Genomic DNA, 22,408 nt, shown 5'->3' on the forward strand with positions numbered 1-22,408 from the left:
TGCGCAGTGCCGGGCGCGGGGCGCGCTGGGAGCGGCGGAGGGGCGGGGGCGGCGCCGGCAGCGGTGAACGGAGCGGGGAGCGGAGCAGGGCGGTGAGCGGGGTCCGGCGGCGGCTCTTACCGGGTGGCTGCGGGCCCGGGCGGGAGGGGGTGGCCCTGGGCTCACTGCGGGGCCTGGCTGGTGGTGGTGGTAGGCCAGGCAGGGCGCCGGAGGGTCTACCCCGAGCCGGACCCTCAACCCCGAGCCGGACCCTCAGCCCCGAGCCGAGCCCCTCCGCCCGCGCTAACGGCGGTACCCGGAGCCGGACTCAGAGCGGGGCTCCCTGAGCGCTGTCTGCGCTCGGGGCCGGCCTTGTGTTCTCCCCATACCATTGGGCGGCTCCTGCTGAGCGCCAGCCTGGGGCCGAGGGCGCGGGGCTGGGCGCGGTAGCTGCGGGGCCCTGGGACCGGCCCGAGCGGGGCCGCGCTTCCAGCGCCGCCGCGTTACGCAGCGGCCGCTCCCGGGGGATCCCGGCCGGGACGGGCTCCCCGAGCCCGCCCGCCGCTTCCTTGCCTGATCTCCGCCTCCCTTTCCCGCCGCGGGAATCGCTCGGGGGTCGGTCCCAGCGGGTCCGCGCAGGACGTGACCCAGGTGCCCTCCCCGCAGGCACGGCATGGCGACCGGCACCGGCGGGACGGCAGCGGCTGCCTCAACGACGGCGGCGGCGACGGGAGAACCGGCACACGCGGTGTCGCTGCTGCGGGGTCTGAGCGCTCTGCGGGCCGAGCGGAGCCTGCTGGACGTGACGGTGGTGGCTGGCGGGCGAGAGTTCGGGGCTCACCGCGCCGTTCTGGCCGCTGCCTCGGGATACTTCCGCGCCATGTTCGGCGGGGCCCTGCGCGAGTCGCGGGCCGAGCGTGTGCGGCTGCACGGCGTCGAGCCCGAGTGCCTGGGGCGGCTGCTCGACTTCGCCTACACCGGCCGCGTAGGGCGGCTGGGCCCCGACATCGCCGAGCGCCTGCTGCGCGCCGCCGACCTGCTGCAGTTCCCCGCTGTCAAGGAGGCCTGCGGTGCCTGGCTGGCGCGGCAGCTGGAGCCCGCCAACGCCCTGGACATGCAGGACTTTGCGGAGGCCTTCGCCTGCCCGGAGCTGGCGGCTGCCGCCCACCGCTTCGTGCTGCGGCACGTGGGCGAGCTGGGCGCCCAGCTGGAGCGGCTGCCGCTGCCACGCCTCCTCTCCTACCTGCGGGACGACGGGCTCTGCATCCCCAAGGAGGAGGCTGCCTTTCAGCTGGCGCTGCGCTGGGTGCGCGCTGACCCCGCCACCCGTGCCCCGCTGCTGCCCCAGCTCCTGGCCCACGTCCGCCTGCCCTTTGTGCGCCGCTTCTACCTGCTGGCCCACGTGGAGAGCGAGCCGCTGGTGGCCCGCTGCCCTCCCTGCCTGCGCCTCCTGCGTGAGGCCCGTGACTTCCAGGCCGCCCGCCTCGACCGCCACGACCGGGGGCCCTGTGCTCGCATGCGCCCGCGGCCCTCCACCGGCCTCGCTGAGATCCTTGTCCTCGTCGGTGGCTGTGACCGTGACTGCGATGAGCTTGTCACCGTCGACTGCTACAATCCACGCACCGGCCACTGGCGCTACCTGGCCGAGTTCCCCGAGCACCTGGGAGGGGGCTACAGTGTTGCTGCACTGGGCAACGACATCTATGTCACTGGTAAGGCATACAGGGAATGAGGGGAACCACCCCTCAGGGCTGGAGAGTTCTGTTGAAAATATGTGCTTTGTAGCAGTGACACTTGGCTTTTCCTGGGTAGTAGAGAGTTTGGGACTTGGCTTGGGTGCCTGCAGCCTGCCAGCAGGCATGGAGACTCCTGGAGTCGGTGCTGGATTTAGCAGCTGGTCTCAGTCCAGGAGCTATTTTGTCGTGACTAATGCTGCTGAGCACGCTGGCAGAAGTCACAGATCTTGTAGTTAGAACTTTTTAACCGTCACTGAGGACAGGGGTGATGTAAGAAGGTTTTGAGTTTCTCTCTGAAGAAGGTGTTCAGGTTCAGAGCCCCCTGAATCACAAGCTAGGCGCATGCTTGAGGCAGAGGCATGTCAGGAAGCCCCAGGTTCTTTTGCCAGCCCCTGTGAGTCACAGTACCTTCCCCTGCACAAATCCTGCCTTCTTGCTGGGGCTACAATTACGTCTGTCAAGGTGACACCAATATGTAAATTTGGCTGTTAAGCTGTATGCAGATGCCTCCTTTGAACTACATCCCTGTGACAGCTGTAACAAACTGAGGCCCAGGACACTGACTGCTGTGGAACACTGTGCCCTGGGTGTGTAAGACACCCTGGCAGAGCTTTGAAGAGCAAGTCTTGTGCAGGTGAACAGAAAACTGTGTGTTCTCTAGTCACAAGCAGAAAACAAGGCCCTGGTTTAAGGGCAGGGTTGTAAAAATGATGGGTTACCACGTGGACGTGGCTTGTTTTTACAGAAGCCCCTATGTCCCCTGGGAGTTTCCTGTGTGCAGGCTGCTGCTGGGGATCTTGGGTTGTTGTGGTCGGTGTTAGTGTGATGCAGGCAGGGCTGGGAGGTTCCCGAGCTGCCAGCAGCACCATTGCCTTGGCGGCTTCTGGGTAGCAATGGAGGGCGGGCTGCAAAATGGGAGAGAAGCTGGGGTTGGAGAACAGTGGTAGTAAAATTTTGAGTCGCAGCTGGATATGGACTAGGAATGACCTGGGAGAAATCCTCCTTGGCTTGCTGGGAATGAAACAGTGCAAAACTTCCGTTAAAATCCTTGTGGCACACGAGCCGAGCGAAGCCCTCTCCTCTGTCGCCCTTCCCTTTGCGGAGCCCGGCTCTGACATGTGCCGTGCTGTGCCACAGGGGGCTCGGATGGGTCCAGGCTGTACGACTGCGTCTGGAGGTACAATTCCAGCGTGAACGAGTGGACGGAGGTGTCGCCCATGCTGAAAGCCAGGGAATACCACAGCTCCACGGTCCTGGACGGGCTGCTCTACGTGGTTGCCTCCGACAGCACGGAGCGCTATGACCACACACTGGACAGCTGGGAGGCCCTGCAGCCCATGCTGTACCCCATGGACAATTGCTCCACCACCTCGTGCCGTGGGAAGCTCTTTGCCATCGGCTCCCTGGCTGGTAAAGAGTCCATGGTCATGCAGTGCTATGACCCTGACAGTGACCTCTGGTCCCTCGTCAACTGCGGCCACCTGCCCCCCTGGTCCTTCGCCCCGAAGACCGTCACGCTCAATGGCCTCATGTACTTCATACGGTGAGTAGTGGGAGCAATCACTTCCCTCCCTCCCCATGAGGAGAGCCCAGAGCTTCCCTGGGAAAGTGGATTTTGCAGGTGGTGGAGGGAGAGCACTGGGTTGCAACAGCACAGCAGTGCTTCCCCTGATGGTGCAGGGAGGGCTGTAACACCTCTTTGCTTGTGCTGGTGGGCCTCAAAGAGCTGCCCATAAAATAGTGTGAAAATGTCTGAGTGTAACCTAGGGCTGGGGAACAGGCAGGTGTAAATCTGTCTGAAGTCAGCAGCACTGCTTGGAAATTGGCTTCTCGTTTCTTCAGCTCCTGGTTCAGCCCCCCTCGTTACTATAAATAAGCATATAAGCTCCAAGAAAACGTTAAACTCTAGTGCAGGAGAGGACATCTTGCGTCTCAGCAGAGATAAGAGGGCTGAAGATGAAGTGATTGGTCACTATTTTTAAGCACCTTTCCAAATTGGGACTTAATTACCCATCTGAAGCTGTCCTGGTGGCGCAAATACTTCAGTTATCCGCTTAATTAAAAATAAACGGGAAGGCATGCTAGGGCTGGAGCATTTCATTTCCCTGTGTTGACTCTGAGCAAACAGAGACTTCTGTGATGGCCTCCAGGCACTTATCTTTTTTTAATCTCCTCTTGGCTTTGCATAAAGTAGCAGCTTTGGCCCAAGACTTTTTATTTGATCCTTTCAGGTCCAGCCAAGTGTCTTGCTGGTGGCTGTTCTGGTCAGCTGGTTTCAGTCCATCCTGCCAGGGTGTTGCAGGTGCTCAGCTCCTTGTCACAAACTGATTCTATAGAATTTCCTTTTTCTTACCCATTTTAAAATACCAATGATTGACACTTCAGGATTTCAGATCACTTTGCATCTGCAAGAGTCAGTGGGGAGATGATCAGGGTTAGGTGTTCTTCCCTCACTTCACGTGCTGTGCCTGGGTTGCTGCTCTGTTTAGAGCTGTGGGATAATCTTTGGAGGGCAGAGGAGCGGGTTGCAAGTAGAAGTGGCAGATTGGTTTAATAGCTCAGGCTAAAGGCCCTGACAATTCCTCATGCTGGGACTAGTTTTATACCTGTAAATAAAGCACAGCAGTGAGGTTCAGGTGTTCTCTGTAGTTGCCCCAAAGCTGACCCAGAGTGGAGAGAGGAGGCCCTGGTCGGGCTGCTGGCCCTGCCTCGAGCTGCCTTGCAGCATCTTGATCCCATCTGTACCAGGACTGTCTTGGAAGAACTGACAGCTCCTCTCCAGCTGCCCTGACCTTGTCCTCCACACATTCTTGTGTCAGCAGCGCGTGTCTCTAAGGCACAAACATCCCTCACCTGTCACTGTCGCCCTCCTGTCTGGCGAGCAGGGTGGGTGAGAGAAGTCCAGGGGGATTACGCTGCCTCCCCAGCTCTTCTCTCCCCTGCCCGCCTAAATTTGGCTTTGGTGAAGAACTCGAGTGGCGTTTCTAGAATGCAGAAGAGTAATTTTGTGTTCTCTCCCCCAGAGACGACTCAGCTGAAGTGGATGTTTACAATCCATCGAAGAACGAATGGGATAAAATCCCTGCCATGCTTCAGGTAGGACGTTTGCCTGCCTCCAGGATGTCTTAAGTGTTACAAATGAGTTTCTTTTGGGTTTTCCTTTGGAAAGCCAAGAGCTTTTTAGAATCAGAACCCCTTGCATGTGGAGCTGGTTTAAGTGTGTTGGAGTCACTGGGAAGACAAGTCCCAGATGTGGTGGCATGTCAGAGTGTGCAGCCCAGCATGTGAGAGCTGTGGGCAGCACTGGTTCAGAGCCCAGCCTGCAGCTGGTGGGCATGAAGCTCCCTCCAAGGAACAGCTCCCAGCTCCCACCTCCCCCCTCGATCAGCTGTGGGATCAGGCAAACGCCCCCTGATCGCAGTATGTGTTTATTGTTACGTTGCAGGTTCATGTTGGAGGGAGCGTGGCTGTGCTTGGCGGGAAGCTCTATGTCTCAGGGGGCTACGATAACACATTTGAACTCTCGGACGTCCTGGAAGCCTACGACCCTGAGACGCGAACGTGGAGCATCGTGGGCCAGCTCCCCGAGCCCATCTTCTGGCACGGCAGCGTCAGCATATTTCGGCAGTTCATGCCAGAAACCACACAGGAGGACGACAGCATCACACTGGACAACACCATCAGCTTGAGCAGGCAGAACCAAAACCTCCACAACCAGAACCTCAATGAGCTGCCTTAGCACAGGAAGCGGCTTGACAGAGTCCCTCATCCGGAACCTGGACTGCTTTGGGAGAAGGCTGAGGCAAACCCTTGCTTAGAAACAAAACCATGCTGATCACAGAGGGAGCAAGAACTCTGGCTGTTGGACGTGATGCTGTGGGCCTGCAGGCAGCGAGGCCTCCACTGCTTCCCTTGGCCTTTCAGGACAGGAGACAGCACTGCGCTGCCCACAGGGATCCAAGAGCTGATCCCTGGGGAAAGCACTTGTGCTGAACCGTGCCACAGCACCGCTGCTTATGGCCTGTGACCGGACAGCTTTCACTGGGAGCTCCTTCACCCTGTAATGCTTCATTTGCCAACAAACTCCTTCCTTCAGTTTCTTTCTTGGGAGGGGTCTGTCTGGTAGGGTAGTGGTCTGGACACCCCCCTATATTCTGTGCCTCAGAGGGAGACAGGCTTCCTGTGCACGTGTTGGAATTGAACGGTAGTTATTTTAGTGGTTTTTTCCTCTTTTTATTTGAGGTTTGCAGTTTTATTTTGGCCTGTGTAAGATTTGCCTTTATACTTGCCCAAGTGCCCTGGCCAGGTGGGCTCTGTTTATCTACCTTTGCTGAAGAGCAGCTGTGTGCAGTTTACTTGTGGAATGTTTCTGGAAGAAGCAAACAGCTGAACCTGCAGCATGGCTCCCTGAGAGCAAGTGCTGCACTTTCAGGAGAACCCCAAAGTGTGGCAGAAGCTAAGGTGTGTCTGGATGCATTTGCTTTTTTGGTCTTTAAATTTTAGCCAATAGAGGAAAAATTTGCATTTAAACTGAATTCAGAGATGGAAACCCCGTGTACTCAATCTCTTGCCTCCAGGCTTGCCCCTGGATTGAGGAGCATCCGAGCCCCGTTTCTGCAGCATCAGCATCTTCACAGCTTTACAGAAACGTGTTTTGCCCCAGTGCTGTCTGCCGCTGCTGCACCCCTCAGCCAGGGGGAACCCGAGCTGTTCTCCAGTCTGGAACACTGACAGTGCCTTGAGACCGCCGCGTGCCAGCAGGGAAGCCCCAGGGCCTGGCGCGGCGTCCCCTTGGTGTCAAACCCGTGGGCAGAGCCTGGCCGGGGGGTGCAGGGGCTGGTGATTCGGGGCAGCTGCTGCTTTTTTGGGAGCAATGGCCAATTCCCGACGGCGCCGCAGCCCGAGGCATTTCTGCTGAGCTATAAATAACGCACCCCGGCGCACGCGGCCACGCTCGCTGCTGGACCCCCAGTCCCACCCGCTGAGCAGCTACAGATCTGTATTTATTTTTTGTAGAATTCATTGTGTTGAATCTTCAAGTACAGTTGAACTCCATCCTTTGAAACAAAGGCATTTTACATTTGCAGATAATGTATTTTTATTCTTATAGTTTGTTTTTAAATTTACTTGCAGCAGTCAAGTTAAATAAAACCTGTTACACAATTCTGTTTTCTGTGAGGGGAAGGGACCTGGAGTGAGATTTTATTGGGAGTTTCTCATTCCAGATATGCTTAAACTGGAGCCTCTCTGCCTCCTTGGTGAGTAGAGGGGGAAAGGGGAGAGAGCATGGCTTCGACTCTGGGGTGTGGAGGTACACACAGAGATCTCCCCCCACCCTGGCACCACTCAGGCCATGGTTCTCACTCTCCCAGCAACCCTGGATCAGGTGATTAGGGACAGAGTTAAGTCCCCACAAGTGAGCACAGGCACTTTGTGGCTGCTGGAGTGTGTTTCGAGTGAACTCAGAGCTCTGTCATCCCAGTGCTGAGCAGACACTGCCTATAATGGGGGAAAGAAACAGCAACTGACAGAAGCTTAACAAAACAAAGGAGAAATAAGGCACAAGTTAAACGGAGGAGTTAAGGAAAGGGCAGAGCCGCTCTCTGTGGGGGAAGGTGAGCTTTAATCACAAGCAGGGTGAGAGGGCTGGAGGAAAGGGGGGGGGGGCAGCACCAGCTCCTCCAGTGTCAGAAAGTGAGTCACAGTATGACATGGAGATAAGTCCCATCCCACTGCACACCGCGCATGGACACTGACTGGAGCGACCATTCTGAGACATTTCTTCATTTGACACTCAATAACAATGTCATGGTGACTTCCTTTCCCTGCAGCCTGAGATAGGAGATTGGCAGAAAAGGAGAGGTGGGGGCTCAAAATCACAAGTGTGGCAGAAAGTGGCTCAGCTTAACACTTTACTGTGTTTCAGTAGAAGGGGATGGGTGGCCACACTACGTCTCACAGTCTTCAGGAATCGTTGTTGTTATAATCAGCGATTGCTCAATCACGTCCACTGGGGAGAAGTTCGTGTTTGAGCAGAGTTTCTGCACAGGGACCTCCTCGGGCAGTGGCCCACGGGCCAGCGACTCCACAATCACCTCTGCTGAGCCCACCTCCAGCTCTGGTGGCGGCTGCAGTGCCACCATCACGTCCTTCTCATCCTCGATGATCAGGTTCCGCAGCTTCCGCTGCCGAGGGTTGTAGTTCTCCACTCGGTCATGGATCTCCATGTGGCGCCTCAAGTGAGCCTGCAAAAGAAGGGGCATGTGGAGAGACCCAGTGAGGGCTGGCTCCCCAGTGCAGAGCAGCGGCCCTGGAGCCGGGAAAGGCCTCACCTGCCGTGTGAACTTGTAGCCACACTCGGTGCACTCAAACTTCCTCACTCCCTTGTGCCGGCGGACATGGACACGCAGCTGTTCTACCGCTGGGAAGGGAAGCGAGAGGCCATAGGCAGCAGCTCCATGTCCTACAGGCTCACAGCAATGCCAACCCACCCACGGGAAGGAGGCAGCTCCTGCAGAGCCCCATTGAGAGCTGGAGCCCCAGCGTTACCTTTGAATGTCTTCCCACAGATGTGGCAGAAGTGGGGCCGCCCCTCCTGGTGCCGGCTGGCAACGTGCCTCAGCAGCGGCCCCTTCTCTGTGAAGCGCTGCTCGCAGAACTCGCAGCTGAACGGCCGCTCCCCAGTGTGTGTCCGGTTGTGCTTGTCCAGACTCGCTGCCGTCAGTGGGGGAGAGACAGGGAGAGTGATCAGTCAGAAGCACAGCCCATGCACCCCATCTCAGGGGCTGTCAGGCTGGCCAGGAAGGCAAGAGCAGCACAAGCAGTAGCTGCCTGCTCTGGCTAAGGGTCATGAGGAACGCCAGCTTGCTCCCCTTCTGTGCCACGAGGGCAGTGCAGGTGACAAGAACATGCTTTCCTTACTATCGGCCTGCACTCACAAGAGCATGGCTTTGCTCCTGGGGAAGCTGCTTTCTGGAGGTCCTGGATGCTGGAGCACAGCACTTGGCATGACCTGCTCCAGCCACACCCAGGGGTACCTTGTGTCCGGAAGGTCTTGCCACAGAGATGGCACTGGAAGGGCTTCTCGCCAGTGTGCGTGCGCAGGTGCATGTTGAGGTTGGCTTTCTGCGTGAAGGCGTGGTGGCAGAACTCACACACGTAGGGCCGCTCGTTCCTGTGGGCAGGGAAACATCACCGTCACCTCTGCCTCCGTCAGCTTCAGTTCCTTGGGTCTCAGCCCAGCACCTCTGGGAAGAGGGTGACTTCCAGCCAACCCCCAGGCCTGCGGGGCAGGGAGTGCAGCCAGGAGAGCCAGGGTGACATAAGGGAGGACACGGGTCACACTGTACCTGTGCTTGGCCTTGATGTGCATCTGGAGGCCGTTGCGGCTCGAGGCCCTGTGCCCGCACTCTTCACACACAAACAGCTTCTCTCCGCGGTGCTTGAAGGCCTCGTGCAGGCGCAGCTCTGTCCGGGACAGAAAGCACTTGGAGCAGGTTGAGCACTGCAAGGCCACAGGAGAGGAGGGGGTTAGGATTGGGGTACACCGTCACCAGACCCCACTCAGACCCGGCCTTTCCCCAGCTGCTCCCGGGATCTCCCTGCGGAAGCCACAGCAGCACCCCTGCCTCAGAGACACCCAGTGAGATGGGACAGCCCAACAGAGATGAAATGCTGGTCAGTGATTGGGGCTGTGGGCTGCTCCTGTACCCAAAATAGTCCACTTCCAGTAGCTCTGTGCCCCACCCCCTCACTGACAGAGCCAGACAGAACATTGTGCCATTCCTTAGGCCAGGTCCACACTCAGGATCACACCCTCCCCCAAAGCCCCTGGTCCCTACCGCGTGGGGCTTGGGTGCGCCGTGCAGCTTTATCATGTGGCTCTGCAGGTCCTTTTTCTGCATGAACTGCTGTGAGCAGGAGGAGCACTGCGAGACAGGAGAATGGAGTCAGCTTCCAGCTGCCTCCAAAGAGTGGTTTCAGAGGAAGGAGAGGACCGGTGGGGGAGTAGAACACGGATTCCTGGTACAGCCACAGGAAGCCTCTAGCTGTGGTGCCTCCCTGGATCATATTTTGGCTCAGAGATGAGGGAACAACCCTCAGTGGGCTATCACGGACCAGAGAAGGGAACTGGTGCACTCAGCTCTTGATGGGCTGGGCTGCTCTAGAAGGGAAAGTCTTGCCCCCATAAAGATGTTGGATGCAGGCCCTGCTGACCTTGTACGGCATCTCCCCGGTGTGTGACACCATGTGCAGCCGCAGCTCCATCCGCCGCTTGAACACCTCGGGGCAGGCCGAGCACGTGAACACCTGTGAGCGATGGGGTGGCATCACCTTCTGAAGGACCCAGAGCCCAACCTGGAGCCCACAGCTCAGCCCCCTGCCCAGCACGTGGCACTGCCACCCAGCTACAGCGTTCAGCCCGCACCCCCAGGAGCAGGATCTCGTACAGCACAGTGTCCTGGTGTGCTGAAACAGGAGTGAGGGCTGCGCTGTGTATCAGGCATTGAGTCCCAGTCACAGGGGCCCTGGCTGTGGTGGTCCCGGCCATGGAACGCATGCCACACAGTGCTGACAGGGGTCTGTTCGGAGCTGAGCATGGGCTGGGGCTGGGAAAAGGCTCCAATTCCCCTCCTGCCACGTGGCAGCCACGCTCCAGCCCAGCAGGGCAGCTCCTGGGCGTACCTGTTCCGATCGGTTCATGCAGTTCCTGGCTTCGTGTTCCAGGAGATTCTCTTTCCTAAAGTAACATTTGCCACACTTGGAACACTCAAATGGCTTCTCTCCAGTGTGTTTCCTGGGGGGGATGCAAATACAGAATCCCATCACTGCCTGTCAACAGCATCTGCACAGACAGGCTCAGGAGGTCACAGAGAAGGGTGAGGTGGGTACTTCCCCCCACCCCCACAGTGCTACTGTTCACAGTTGCCCTAAAGCTGCTTTTATGCCACTTTTGTGTCCCCTCAACAGCACAGCTGTTGGTGCCCACTGCGCTCCACAGAACACCAATTCTGCAGGGCCAAGATTCTCCTCCAACACAAGTGAAGCAAAGCTTGAGCCCTCACTGCAGGGCCCTGCCCTGCTCTGCTCTCGGTGATCCACCCTGGAGCTCCTCACAGAGCCCAGCCATGTGTCCCCCGCAACCCTGGAAACTTCCCGCAGCCCGGGCCAATCTCAAAGCCCAGGAGGATTTGCCACTGCCCACCTGCAGCCAGCGCAGCCCCCGAGGAGGCTCTCGCATGGCCTTCCTGAGCCACAGCCCAAGATAGTCGATGCAGCTCTGGGACGCCCTTCATAGACATATAATCCTCCCCCAGGCCAGAGCACCCCCAGGGGCAAAGGGGACCCTCCTTTACCACCCCGGGGGATGCCGAGGTGTTGGGATCAGCTGGCAGAAACGGGACCGCCCTTTTTTCTCCCCGGGAAGGGGCCGAGCCGTGGGGGCGGCGCGTCCCCCCGCGCGCAAGGGGAAGGAGAAGCCGGAGCGTTTACCTGTTGTGCACTTTAAGGTAATATTTGCTGAGGAAGGTTTTATGACATGTGGGGCACTCGACCGGCACCGCTGTACCTTTTCTGCTCCCCGGCGCCTTTCCCGGAGCGGGGGGGCTCTTTTTGCTCCGCAGCACCTTTTTCTCGGGAAGGGGCTCGGCGTCGCCGTCCCCCCGCCCGCCGCCACCCACCGCCGCCTCCTCCGCGGCTGAGGGGGAGCCCTGCGAGGGAACAGCGGCGTCACCGCGCCGCCGCCGCCTCCCCGGCGGGCCCCGGCCCCGCCGCCCCCCTCCCGCCCCCTTCACGCACCGCCTGCCCGCCGGGCTGCGGGGCCGCCGCGGGCTCCGGGCGGACGGTGGCGGCGGCGGCGCGGCGGGGCCGCGGGCGGAAGGCGCGGCACAGCGCCACGGCGTCGGGCACGCCGAGCTGCTCGGCGGCCGCCAGCAGGCGGGCACGGTTGTGCGCCGTGAGCGCCAGGTGCCCGGTGTAGAAGAAGTCGAGCAGCAGCTGGAAGGTGTCGGCGAGGCCGTCGGGCAGCGCCACGGGCCCGCCGGGGCCGCGCGCGCGGAAGAAGCGGGAGCAGCTGGCGAGCACCGGCCAGTGCGCGCGGAACTCGCGGCCGCCCACGCCGAGCGTGGCGTCGCAGAACTGCCCGGCCGCACGCTGCCGGTTCAGCTCCCGCAGCACCCTCACGCTGTGCGCCGCCGCCGCCGCCATGGCCGCCCACCGGAGCCCGCCGGCATCCGGCACCGCCGGACGTGGCGTCACCGGGCACCGGCAGTGACGCTGCGCGAGCGCGCAGCCGGGGGCGGCTCGGGGCCGCGGGTCTGTGTGCGCGGTGGGGGAGGCGGGGTGCGGGTCGAGCCCCGCAGCCCAGGCTCGGTGCCCGCGGATCAAGCGGCGGCCCGGCGGCGCGTGTACTCCTGGATGACCATCTGGAAGTGTTCGGCCGTGTTTTGGTGCGGCCGCAGCAGGATGACGAAGGCCCGCGGCACGAAGTACCCGCCCAGCAGCGCTGCGAGCGTGCCCAGCGTGCCGAGCACCCGCGCCGCCAGCTCGGCCCGGCCGCGCAGCGCGCCCTGCGAGCAGAGCACGGCGGCCGAGCAGCTCAGGTGTAGCAGCAGGCTCACGGTCAGGCTCTTGGCCTCGTTGTAGGCGGCGGGCAGGTCCGTGCCCCCGTAGCTGAGCGCGAAGCAGGCGGCGCTGAGTAGCACCGTGTAGGCGATGGCGGCGTCGGCCGCGGCGCTCTGGGTGCACTCCAGCACCACCCACTCGGCCCGCGCGCCGTAGTCCCGGCGCGGCACCGAGGGGCTGGCGACCTCGGCGAGCACGCACAGCGCCACTTGTGCCGCCGTGCTGGCGGCCACGAACAGCACCGGCCCCCGGTGCCGCATGCAGGCCTCGTAGAGCGCCGGGCAGCGCGCGTTCAGCTTGAATATGCAAAGGATCTGGAAGGAGCGGGTCGCCACGCACGAGAGGAACACGGTGAAGCTGATGGTGAAGAGCGGCACCCGCAGCAGGCACGCCGCCCGCGAGGGCTCCCCGAAGTAGCAGAAGAGGCTACTGCAGGTGCAGGCCAGGGAGCCCAGCATGAGGAAGCACGTCTTCCCGCCCGCAGACTTGACCACAGGCGTGGAGGCGTTGAGGGCGAAGAGGACAGCCAGCGCTGCTATGAGCAGCATGAAAAGAACAGCCAGGGCCAGCAGCACCCAGGAGAGGGGCTCGGACCAGGACAGGAACTCGACGGTGCGGTTGAAGCAGACCTCGCTCCCTGCTGGGGCCCACTCGCTCAGGCCACAGGCCTGGCAGTCAAAGGGGTCTGTGGAGGACACGGACACCTCGCACACCTCGGACCCGGTAAGTGCTCTGCGGCGCTGCGGGGCCCGACCCGCAGCCCCCTGGACTCTGCTCACCCACTGCGTCCTGCTTTTCCTGCTCCCAGGCCTGGGGGCACAGAGAGTCTCCTTTCCCAAAAGACCCCCCACCTAAAATTTGCCCCATAGACTCTCCTAAAATCCATGGGGATTTGTCCCATTCAACAGAGGCTCAGCTGTGTGAAGCTCAGGGCCATGGGGGCTGTGGGTGGGAAGGGGCCCGTGGATCCAGCAGTAACCTGGGAAGGATCTGCAGCAGCCGCTGCTGAATGGGACAGGACCATATAGGGGGGCTTTCTGCTCCCACCATCCCCAGAGCTGCCCCTACCCACTCCACAGGCCAAGGGTGTTGAGGGACCAGCTGCCAGGAAGGGGTTTGTCGTTGTGGCTGGTGACTCTGAGGCAGGAGATTACTGGTGCCTGTCCCAGGCAGGAGACATTTCCATATGCCAGGTGCTGGTGACCACACAGTGAGGAAGCCCTGAGTGCCATCTGGGGCACAAAGGCAACCACTAGGTTGAATTTCCCTGGCAGAGGATGCGGTGTAGGGAACAGCTATCGGGCCGGACATCCCCATCCCCTCGCCACAGGAGAAGGGGCTCTCTTTGCCCAGGTGGGCTCACCAGGTGGGCAGTGCTCCCCGGAAAGCACAGGGCATGGGCTTTGCATACCCACTGGTGAGCAATCAGGAGCCAGACCCACTGCCTTCAGGTCAGCTCAGAGGTTTTGCTGACTGCAGGAGGTGAGAGGCTGGGAATGGTGAGATGGGAGCAGGAGGCAGGATGTGGGCAGGGGAGAAAGGGGCCGGAGCAGCCCCCGGGATGTACTGACCTGATGTGTTCAGGAAGGTTCCCGGTGGACAGGCCATGCAGCTGAAGCAGCACTTGTGGTGGCTCTGCTGCAGCTGCTTTTCCCCTGGCTGACAGGCCTCAGAGCACACTGAGATGGGAGCCTGCCGGGATCACAGACAGGGTCAGGCTGGCAGGCAGCAGCACAGGCTCGGCAGCACTCTGGCACTCTCCACACTGCCTCTGCCCTCAGTTTTGCCCTGCTATGAGGAAACACCCCAGAACTGGTGGCATTGGGATGCCGTCAGCTCAGAAGTGAGCAATAAATAAGACCTGGGTGCAGAACAGTACCTGGCCATCTTCTGTGTGCCACAGGACTTTGCCTGGGTCAATGCTCAGCCTATCAGGATTCACACGGAAGGTTCCTATCACATCAGAAGCCCAGTTTGGGCCATTCCACTTCCACATGACAATGTCGTAGCCTTTACGAATGTCCCCGTTGGTATCAAAAGAGATTCGGCTCTTGTACAGGGTGAAGTTTACTCGCCTTATCTTTTGTAAGAGCTGTAAAACAGAAGAGTAAGAGAGGAGCCCTTCCAATGGCATGACTCCTGCCACTGGGAGGGAGATGTGCTGGAGGACCCTTCCTCTGTGCTGCAGCCGCTTTCCAGCCCCCCAGCATCTGCAGGAAATCCCATCCAGTGAGGGGCTGGTGGTAGAGGAACAAGTGACCTAGGATGGAGTCTAGGTCTAGGTCTTGGCTGCTCTGACTGTGAGGGACAGCTGAAGCCCACAAGGGTCTTCAGCTGGGATTTGAGCCTTTGGACAGGAAACCTCTGGGCACAATGGAAAAATCTTTCCCTGTGGGAAGGGATCCTCATAGGTCTTCTTCACAAGGTTGCTCTTACCTGCCAGGGATAGACAGTGCCTTTGCTGCAGGCCCCCGAGGCGCAGCCCAGCAGGTCATGGAGGCCATGGGCCACGGCGTACACAGCCGAGTACACATTGAAGGAGCCTTGAGCATCGTACATGTCAGAGATGGCAGCAAGGGCACGGCAGCTGGTGCAGCACTGGGTGCAGTCCAGCCGCGTGCTCCCCACAGATTCCCCACCTGCCTCTGCACTGCTGGCACACTCAGCCATAGTGCTTTCCTGTGACATCTTCCAAGCTTCAAAGCGTTCCAGCATCGTGGACTCCGGCTTTTCAACTGCCATCCCAATCACCGAACCGATGGTCTGAATGCCAGGCACCTGCCAGATGGTTTGAGCCAATGCCCAGTCTTCAGAGGCCACCCACACCATGCCTGTGATGTTCCTCTGGACCACGACCTCGAAGAATGGGACAGTGCTTCCTCTGCTGGAGAACACGACGGTGACATTGACCTTGACGTCTGTGAGGATTCGGACCAGGTTGTGGAACTCCGGGTTGCTGGCGTCCGAGTTGGCGGGGATGGTGCCTCGGTAGGCCACGCACACATTGCTTGCGGTCAGCAGCTCGTGCAGGGCGTCCAGGCCTGCCCTGCCATAGGCGTTGTTGCTGCCCAGCAGTGCCACCCAGGTCCAGCCAAAGTGCTGCAGGAGCAAGAAGATGGCCTTCACCTGCTGCCTGTCACTGGGGATGGTGCGCAGGAAAGAGGGGTACAGCCGCTTCAGGCTCAGCGTCTCTGTGGAGGCTTCGTAGCTGATCTGCAAAGAGAGCCAGGGGAAGGGGGATGCACTGGCCAGGCAGCAGCACCCCTGCTAATGGGTGAAAAGATAATGGCACAGGCAGCCTGTCCAGGGAAGACTTGGAGCTGGGCAGGTAGTGGACCCAGTGCCAAGTGTGCTGCAGCAGGAGAAAGCTGTGATGGATGGCAAGCCAGCCACTGACTGCCTGGGAAGGATCCTGGGACAGCGCACACAGAGGGGCTGCATTTTCAGGTCTACCAGGCTCCTCAGCTCTGAGCCCACCCTCTCTGAAACCCTCACTACTGGGGAGCCTTGTTCTTCATCAGCTGCAGGAACTGCACTTACCTCCGGTACAAGAAAGAGGCTGAGGACAGCAGCTGTGGTGAGGGCCAGCTGGGTGCTGTCAGGACCAATGACAGCCACGGCCTGGGGTTCGTAGTGTTGGAAACTGGGGAGCACCTGGACATCCTGCCTGCCTTTGCGGGCGAGGGCGCACAGTGTGGCGTGGAAGTTGGCAGGCTCAGAGCAGGTGTCATAGATGTCGTAGCCCAGGGTGACATTGGGGAGCAGCGTGCTGGAATTGTTGATCTCCTCTACGGCAAAGCGCAGGGCCTGGGACAGGCAGTAGCCGTGGCTCTTGAAGACGGCAGCGCTATGGAATCGAGAGTGGTTGTTAAGGAGGACCGAGCGCGTTGGGGGCACGGGCAGCGCGGGCACTCACTCGTCGCAGCCGCGCACCAGCATGCTGGCGGCGTCCCGGTGCGCCGCAGAGTGCAGCGGAAACAGCCCGGCCAGGCGGTGATCGCCGCGGAGGGTGAAGGCGGCGGCGGCCGCGCAGAGGCAGAGGCGGAGCAGGGCGAGCGGCGGCATGGCGGGGCGGCCCCGCACCGCACGGGCGGCTCTTAACGGGGCGGTGGCAGCGGGCGGAGCCCCGCGCCGGGCGGGGCAGGGCGGGGCGGTGCCGGCCGAGGGGCGGCCCTGGGAGGCGGAGGAGGCTCGGCGGTCATGCCCGCACGGCGCGGCCGCCCCCGCCGGGCTGCGGCCCGTGCTCTGGCCCGCGCGAGCCGGGCAGAGGCGGCCTGGCGGGAGTTCGCCGCTTCCTTCACTCGCACCGGGATGGTGCCGCCGGCCGAGCCCGGGCTGGTGGCCGTGGAGGCGGCGGAGGGTACGGCCGTGCTGCTGCTGGCGCCGCGGCAGGTGAGCAGCGCCCACAGCGCGCCGGCCCCGCCGCGCCCCGCACCGCCTGACCGCCCGCTCTGTCCTGCAGGCGCTGACTTTCACTGGCAAGTGCCGCCTGCGCTGCCTCTACGGTGCCGTCCGCCTCCTGGGCTTCGCCGTGGCTTCGCACCACCCGGGACTGCCGGTCTTCTCGCCGGCCACGCACTGCGCGCTCAGCCTGGAGGCGCTGCCCGGCGCCCGCCCGCCCGCCGCCGCCCTCCGCCAGCTGCGCGCCGCCGCCCGCGCCGCCATGCGCTCGCACCGCGTCCGCCGCCGTGAGTGCGGGATGGGACGGGGGCGCGGGCGGGCGCCATTTCACAGGCGGTGCGGGGAGCGGCCATTTTGAGCGCGGAGCGGTGCGGGGCGGGCGGGCGCCATTTCGCGTGCGGGGCGGCGCGGCCGGGCGGGCGCGGGGCTGAGAGTGATGGCGGCACTCGCTTCTTGCAGAGGCGCGGGTGAAGCTGATGGCGCGGTTCTCGCCCGACTGCGCCGTGGTGCTGCTGGAGCACCTGGACACGCCGGTGACGCGGTTCCTGCTGAGCCACCCACCGCTGTCGCGGCTTTTCGAGCCCCAGGTGAGGCGGCGCGGTGCCCGCTGCGCCCTGTGCCGTCTCTGCACCGCCCGGGCAGAGCCAGCGGCGGCCGCCCCCGTCAGCGCCCCGGCCGTGGCCTCGCGCACCCCGTGCTGAGTGCTCACCTCTCGCCTAGAAAAAGGAGGAGTCCAGCTTCACGCCAGAGGATGCGGTCCTGGCGTCCGTGGGCATCGTGAAGTGCAGCTCCGACCGCGGGCTGCTGGTGTCGGAGAGCATGTGCCTGGCGCTGGAGGAGCTGATCCAGGCCTGCTGTGGTGAGTGCGGGCCTTTGACCAGGTTAGGGCTTTGATAGCCTGAAAAAAAAGAAAATTCGTGAGGCTTTTCATGAGTTACGGTTGAGAGAGTGCCCTGGCCAGCACACACTGATTGAGGGTCATGTTTTTCTGTATAAAGAGTGTGCGTCTAGAGCTTAGGCATTGTCTGGGGTGAGTCAGTGATGCCAGCATCAGTCCAGTTCACACTCTGCTTGTCTTTCTAGCGGAAGATGAAGGTGTCCCTTTGGTGCTGGTGTGTGGCCCAAAAAACACTGGGAAATCGACATTCAACAGATACCTAATTAACCTGTTACTGAACCGGTGAGTCCTTCTATGTTCTGCAGGCTTTTAAGTGCTGTGTGAGATTTAGGAGAAGGAAGAAGGAAAAGAAGAGTGTTTGACAGGACTCTCAGAAGAGCCATCAGAACTGGAGGGTGGATAGCTTTTAAACACAAACAAAAAATCAGAAAAACAGGCATTCTTGTCTTGAGCTGATTTCAGAAAAGTTGCTTACTGAACATTTCTATTGAAATAGTGTTAAATTGCTTCCTTGGAGTGTGTGAGCACATTGGGCACTAAGCAGTTTGGGTTCAATAGGGGAGTTATAATGCTTAAAAATGCACCATGAGTGTGGTTGAGTGAAGGAGAGATTTTGTTCATGAATTTTAGCTTTGCAACCTGTAACAAAATCAGGTGGTCTTTCTGATGTGTTCAGGTCATGCCGTAGTTCTTCTTTTGGTGGGTGCTACCACACAGTCTCTCTCCCTGCAGCCTTCCTGTGGTCGAGTACATGGAGTGTGACATCGGCCAGACGGAATTCACGCCGCCCGGGTGCGTGTCCCTGAGCAGCATCACAGAGCCCGTGCTGGGTATGTGTTCTGCTGCTGCTGCAGTTACCAGAGACCTGTTTGGTTTCTGAGATGAACAGGGTGTTCTAGGCAGAGGCTCTGCTTGACGGGAAGCTGCTGCCACAGCTGTCAAGAGTTTCCTGGAGAGAATAAACCAAAGGCTGTTTGAGTTTTCTTGTAGGGACATTTAAGCTCCCTGAGTAACACAGAGCTGTTCTCCTGCTCATTTTGTCTGCTTTAAAGAGAGATAATGTTGTAGAGGTGGTAGTACAGGCTGAGGTGTATCAAAGGGGATGTTCAGCCTTTCAGATTTGAAAGGTCTCCTTGGGAAAATATGTATCCATGGGTAACACTAACTTGAGAAATCCGAAGTGGATCCACACAAATTGGGGCTGTTGTGATGCGTGTAAAAAACAGAGCCCAGGAAAGTGCTGGTATTTGTGGTCTTGCAGACTTGGTTTAAAAAGACGTGGCCAGGCTGGTTTGCTCTTTAACTGGTTTGTCATAGACCATTCTTTAAAGATTTGCAAATGCGTAAGCAGTGATTTCAGACAAAGAAACAAACCCATTATTAACCCAAAACAAACAAAACTCCCAGCCTGCAAGTGACAGACCAGTTTCCCCTATGTGTAGGCTGTGCAAGGAGGACAATTACCATATGGGAAGAGCTCGCGTTATTTCAGGAGAAGAGGCATGTGGGTGCTTACAGGGATGGGAGTGTTTTGGTTTGACTCGGGGAAGGCACTGGATGTTTGGTGCTCTCTTTGCCAGGTCCCCCCTTCACTCACCAGCAGATGCCCCGTAAGATGGTGTATTACGGCCAGACCAGCTGCGAGCAGGACACAGAGAGGTACCTTGATGTTGTGAAGTATGTGTTCAGCTGCTACAAGAAGGAAGTGCCTCTAGTCATCAACACCATGGGCTGGGTGAAAGGTAAGCAGGGTTAATCTGCTCTGGAGAGGCGTGGGAGGGAGGTAATGGTGGCACAGCACCACGCGGAACAAGAACACAGCGCGTCTGCCCTGAGCTACGCTGCTGTCCCACCTGTTGCAGTGGTAGCAGCAACTGTGTGTTTCCTGTGCTCCTGAAGGTGAAGGGCTGCTCCTCCTCATTGATATCATCCGGCTGTTGGCACCCAGCCACGTTGTTCAGATGGACGTGTGTGACTGGAAGGCCATGCCCCCGCTGACCCCTGAGCACGTCCACTTTAGTGCCGGGCTGCACACCAAGGGCAAGCAGCAATCCAAGTGCAAGCAGCTGGGAGTGGGCAGCACGGAGAGCTGGAAGTACTCCGAAGGGGAGGACATGTCAGCTCCGCAGCACAAGCTGCTGTATGTCCACCCGGAATTCCCTCGGGCAGGGGTGGCAGGTGAAGCGTAAGTAGGACGTTGAGTGCTCTGTGGGGTCTGTGGGCTGAACAAAGCCACGCATCGTCCTTGACACGGGATTGTTCTCGCAGGCGAGTGCACAGCGGCATCCTGCGCGACATGTCCATCCTGGGATATCTGGGGCACCTGCAGAGCCCGGACATCGGGGCGGTGCTCCCGCTGCACAGCCTGGTGCCCTATCAGGTGAAGGAGCTTTTTGGGATGGCTCGTGGGTGGTGCAGAGAGCCCAACTGAAAGTGATGGGCATTTCTGTTCCTACTGCATGTATTTCTCAGAAGAGGGATAAACGCTCTGATCTGCAGAGTGACTGTGTTCAGGGTGTCTGGAAGCAAGGCTTCTGTCGAGGTGCCGCTGTGGCACACGTGTGCTCTGTGTCCTGCATGTGCAGGTGTTGGCGCAGAAGCTGCTTTGTGTGCCCTCCTAGTGCCTCTATGTGGGTGTGGTGTGGGATCATGCAGGGTCTGTGTACTCAGCAGTGTCTTATCTCTGAACTCAAACTCAATCCATGTGGAGCTGATGAACACTTTTTTCTGTTTCTCTCAGGTACCTTTCAATGCTGTCGCACTCAGGGTTATTCACACGGATGTTGCTCCCAGCAACATCATGTATGCAGTGAATGCCAGCTGGGTTGGGCTCTGCTGCATTCCGGAGGAAGTCCGGTGCCAGACCGACGGGCCAGTCCTGCTGACACAGACACCGGTCTGCGACTGCCTGGGCTTCGGTGAGCACACCTGGAGCTCTGCTCTTACCTGCCGTGTTTTGGCAGACAGGTTGCAGAGTGACAGAATTACTTGCTCTTCTAAAACCAGCTGGAGAAGTGGGATGAGATACAGGAGTAGTGGTGCATTCTCTGCTGTTAGAGACTGTACTGCCAAGTCCTTGGACTTTGGTTAACAAGTGGTAAGAGCCCTGAGGAGTGTCCTTGCACAGTGCCACTCAGAGCTTTTCTCAGACCTCCACAGTGACTCACTTTCTGGTTCACATTCTCAAAAGCAGATTCCATGTGGCTTTTGCAAAATTCCAGTAGTTTCTCAGTTTCCTTCTGTGACTTAATTTAATGTTCCAGTTTGGACTTCGGTGCTCAATCATCTGTAGGGATGTGCCAGTGAGCAGGGATGCCTGGTGACTGAGCTTTGCATGTGTTTTTATTAGGAATTGTCCGAGGGGTTGATATGGAAAAGAAGCTTTACCACATCCTGACACCAGTGCCTCCAGAGAATCTGAGACTAGTGAATTGTCTGCTGCTTGGGAACATTGCTATCCCTAACTGTGTGCTTGTGGGCCAGGTAGGAGCTCATGGGAGGGGGTTGGAAGCTAGCTGAGCTGCAGCTGCCTGGCAGGTTTTCCATTTCCTTACTCCTGAGGCTGATGCGTGCTGGGAGATGCCTGGGCATCAGCAGATGGTTATCTCTCTGTGAAATTGTCCTTAAGCACAGAAACCTTGGAAGAACAGAATGTTCTGCTCATGTTTCAGATGACAGAGTGGGGTTTGGTGATTGCTGGGTCCTTCCCGCCATCAGCTCCATCAGCCTGGGGCGGGAAGTACTTCCCTCTCTGCTGAAGGTATGAGTTCTTAAAGTTGTTTCTGGTTTAATTTTTCTGTTTTCCAGCAAGGAATTGAGGGAGAGATCCCCTACGTCACATCCGATTATAACTACAGCATCATGGGCTCAGGGAAACTGAGGAAGAAGAAGCAGCATTTGAAGAGGAGGGAGTTCCCCTTTGAGTGTGATTACACTTGAAGCCTCGGGGTGCTCAGCCAGGGGTTGTTGTTCATGGGGGACCTCAGTGCTGCAGAGGCCCTGGGCATGTAGATGCTACAGTGGGGCCGTGTTTTGATAATGTTTTGTATGTTCAGTTTGTATTTTTGGTGTTTTGTAATAAATATCTATGGTAAACATTGGACTGGTTTGGAAATTTTCCTAGGCTGTGGCTGACACAGCTGGGGGCAGCTGCTCTTGCACACACGCTCTGCCTCTGGTCAGGACGTGTTCCCATTGCCTGTCCGGCCCTCAGGGAGCTCTGGGTGTCAGAGCGATCCACAGTGCCCTGAGCGGAACTTCACCGTCCCCTGGGTTTGGGGAAGGGCCCATGTCAGGGTTCTGCCACTGTGGCTTGGCCCATGGCTCTGGCTGTCCTGCTGGTCGAGGAGAGGGGGAGGAAGGAGCACCAGAGGGAGTCCCTGTCCCCCTGAATTGTCGAGAAAGATGGAGCCACCCAGCACTACGCTGTCACAGCCTGCCCTGTATCTGCTGGGACTGCTGCCTCCTGCCCTGCGCTGTCCCAGCTGCATATCCCGTGCTGCGGGGTGAGCTCAGTGCCCTGAGCGCAGTCTGGGAGAAGCTTGGGCTGGCTTTGACATGTCCCTGGCTCTAACAGACTGCTGCAGATAGGGGCTGGAGCAGGATGGGCGTGGGGAGGAACTTGTCACCCAGGTGCTGTGTGCAGCACTGGGGTGCGTGGCTTTACCTGACCCCACCTTCTCTGCCCCAGTGGGACACCAACTTTCTTTTTCTTCCCAGCCTTTTGTCAATTAGCAATTTGCTCCCAAGGGAAGCCGGGGTTGGTGGGAGT

At 59.3% G+C, this 22,408-nt stretch overlaps 4 protein-coding genes across 4 annotated transcripts; 2 read left to right on the plus strand and 2 right to left on the minus strand.

Moving 5' to 3' along the window:
- The first annotated feature begins 47 nt into the window (after positions 1–47).
- On the plus strand, positions 48–6,878 carry KLHL21 (kelch like family member 21). Its single transcript, XM_069034864.1, has 5 exons — positions 48–92; positions 646–1,691; positions 2,853–3,258; positions 4,739–4,811; positions 5,161–6,878. Exons 2-5 carry the CDS (start codon positions 653–655, stop codon positions 5,452–5,454), a joined length of 1,812 nt encoding a protein of 603 aa, XP_068890965.1. The 5' UTR covers positions 48–92; positions 646–652; the 3' UTR covers positions 5,455–6,878.
- Positions 6,879–7,319: 441 nt separating this feature from the next.
- ZBTB48 (zinc finger and BTB domain containing 48) lies at positions 7,320–11,921 on the minus strand. The gene is made up of 10 exons (XM_069034868.1): positions 11,454–11,921; positions 11,208–11,404; positions 10,401–10,512; positions 9,933–10,025; positions 9,557–9,643; positions 9,065–9,219; positions 8,753–8,889; positions 8,265–8,429; positions 8,048–8,136; positions 7,320–7,960 (listed from the first exon to the last, which is right to left on the minus strand). Exons 1-10 carry the CDS (start codon positions 11,919–11,921, stop codon positions 7,664–7,666), a joined length of 1,800 nt encoding a protein of 599 aa, XP_068890969.1. The 3' UTR covers positions 7,320–7,663.
- A 175-nt stretch (positions 11,922–12,096) lies between these two features.
- On the minus strand, positions 12,097–16,440 carry TAS1R1 (taste 1 receptor member 1). Its single transcript, XM_069034862.1, has 6 exons — positions 16,255–16,440; positions 15,879–16,185; positions 14,775–15,551; positions 14,218–14,430; positions 13,910–14,030; positions 12,097–13,023 (listed from the first exon to the last, which is right to left on the minus strand). The coding sequence occupies exons 1-6, from the start codon at positions 16,401–16,403 to the stop codon at positions 12,098–12,100; spliced, it is 2,493 nt and encodes an 830-aa protein (XP_068890963.1). The 5' UTR covers positions 16,404–16,440; the 3' UTR covers position 12,097.
- A 60-nt stretch (positions 16,441–16,500) lies between these two features.
- On the plus strand, positions 16,501–21,732 carry NOL9 (nucleolar protein 9). Its single transcript, XM_069034863.1, has 12 exons — positions 16,501–16,730; positions 16,801–17,026; positions 17,199–17,326; positions 17,460–17,598; positions 17,823–17,919; positions 18,370–18,467; positions 19,218–19,379; positions 19,537–19,822; positions 19,906–20,017; positions 20,378–20,555; positions 20,987–21,120; positions 21,445–21,732. The coding sequence occupies exons 1-12, from the start codon at positions 16,539–16,541 to the stop codon at positions 21,574–21,576; spliced, it is 1,884 nt and encodes a 627-aa protein (XP_068890964.1). The 5' UTR covers positions 16,501–16,538; the 3' UTR covers positions 21,577–21,732.
- Positions 21,733–22,408: the final 676 nt, after the last annotated feature.

This window comes from Aphelocoma coerulescens, chromosome 21 (assembly GCF_041296385.1).
Source record: "Aphelocoma coerulescens isolate FSJ_1873_10779 chromosome 21, UR_Acoe_1.0, whole genome shotgun sequence".
NCBI lineage: Eukaryota > Metazoa > Chordata > Aves > Passeriformes > Corvidae > Aphelocoma > Aphelocoma coerulescens.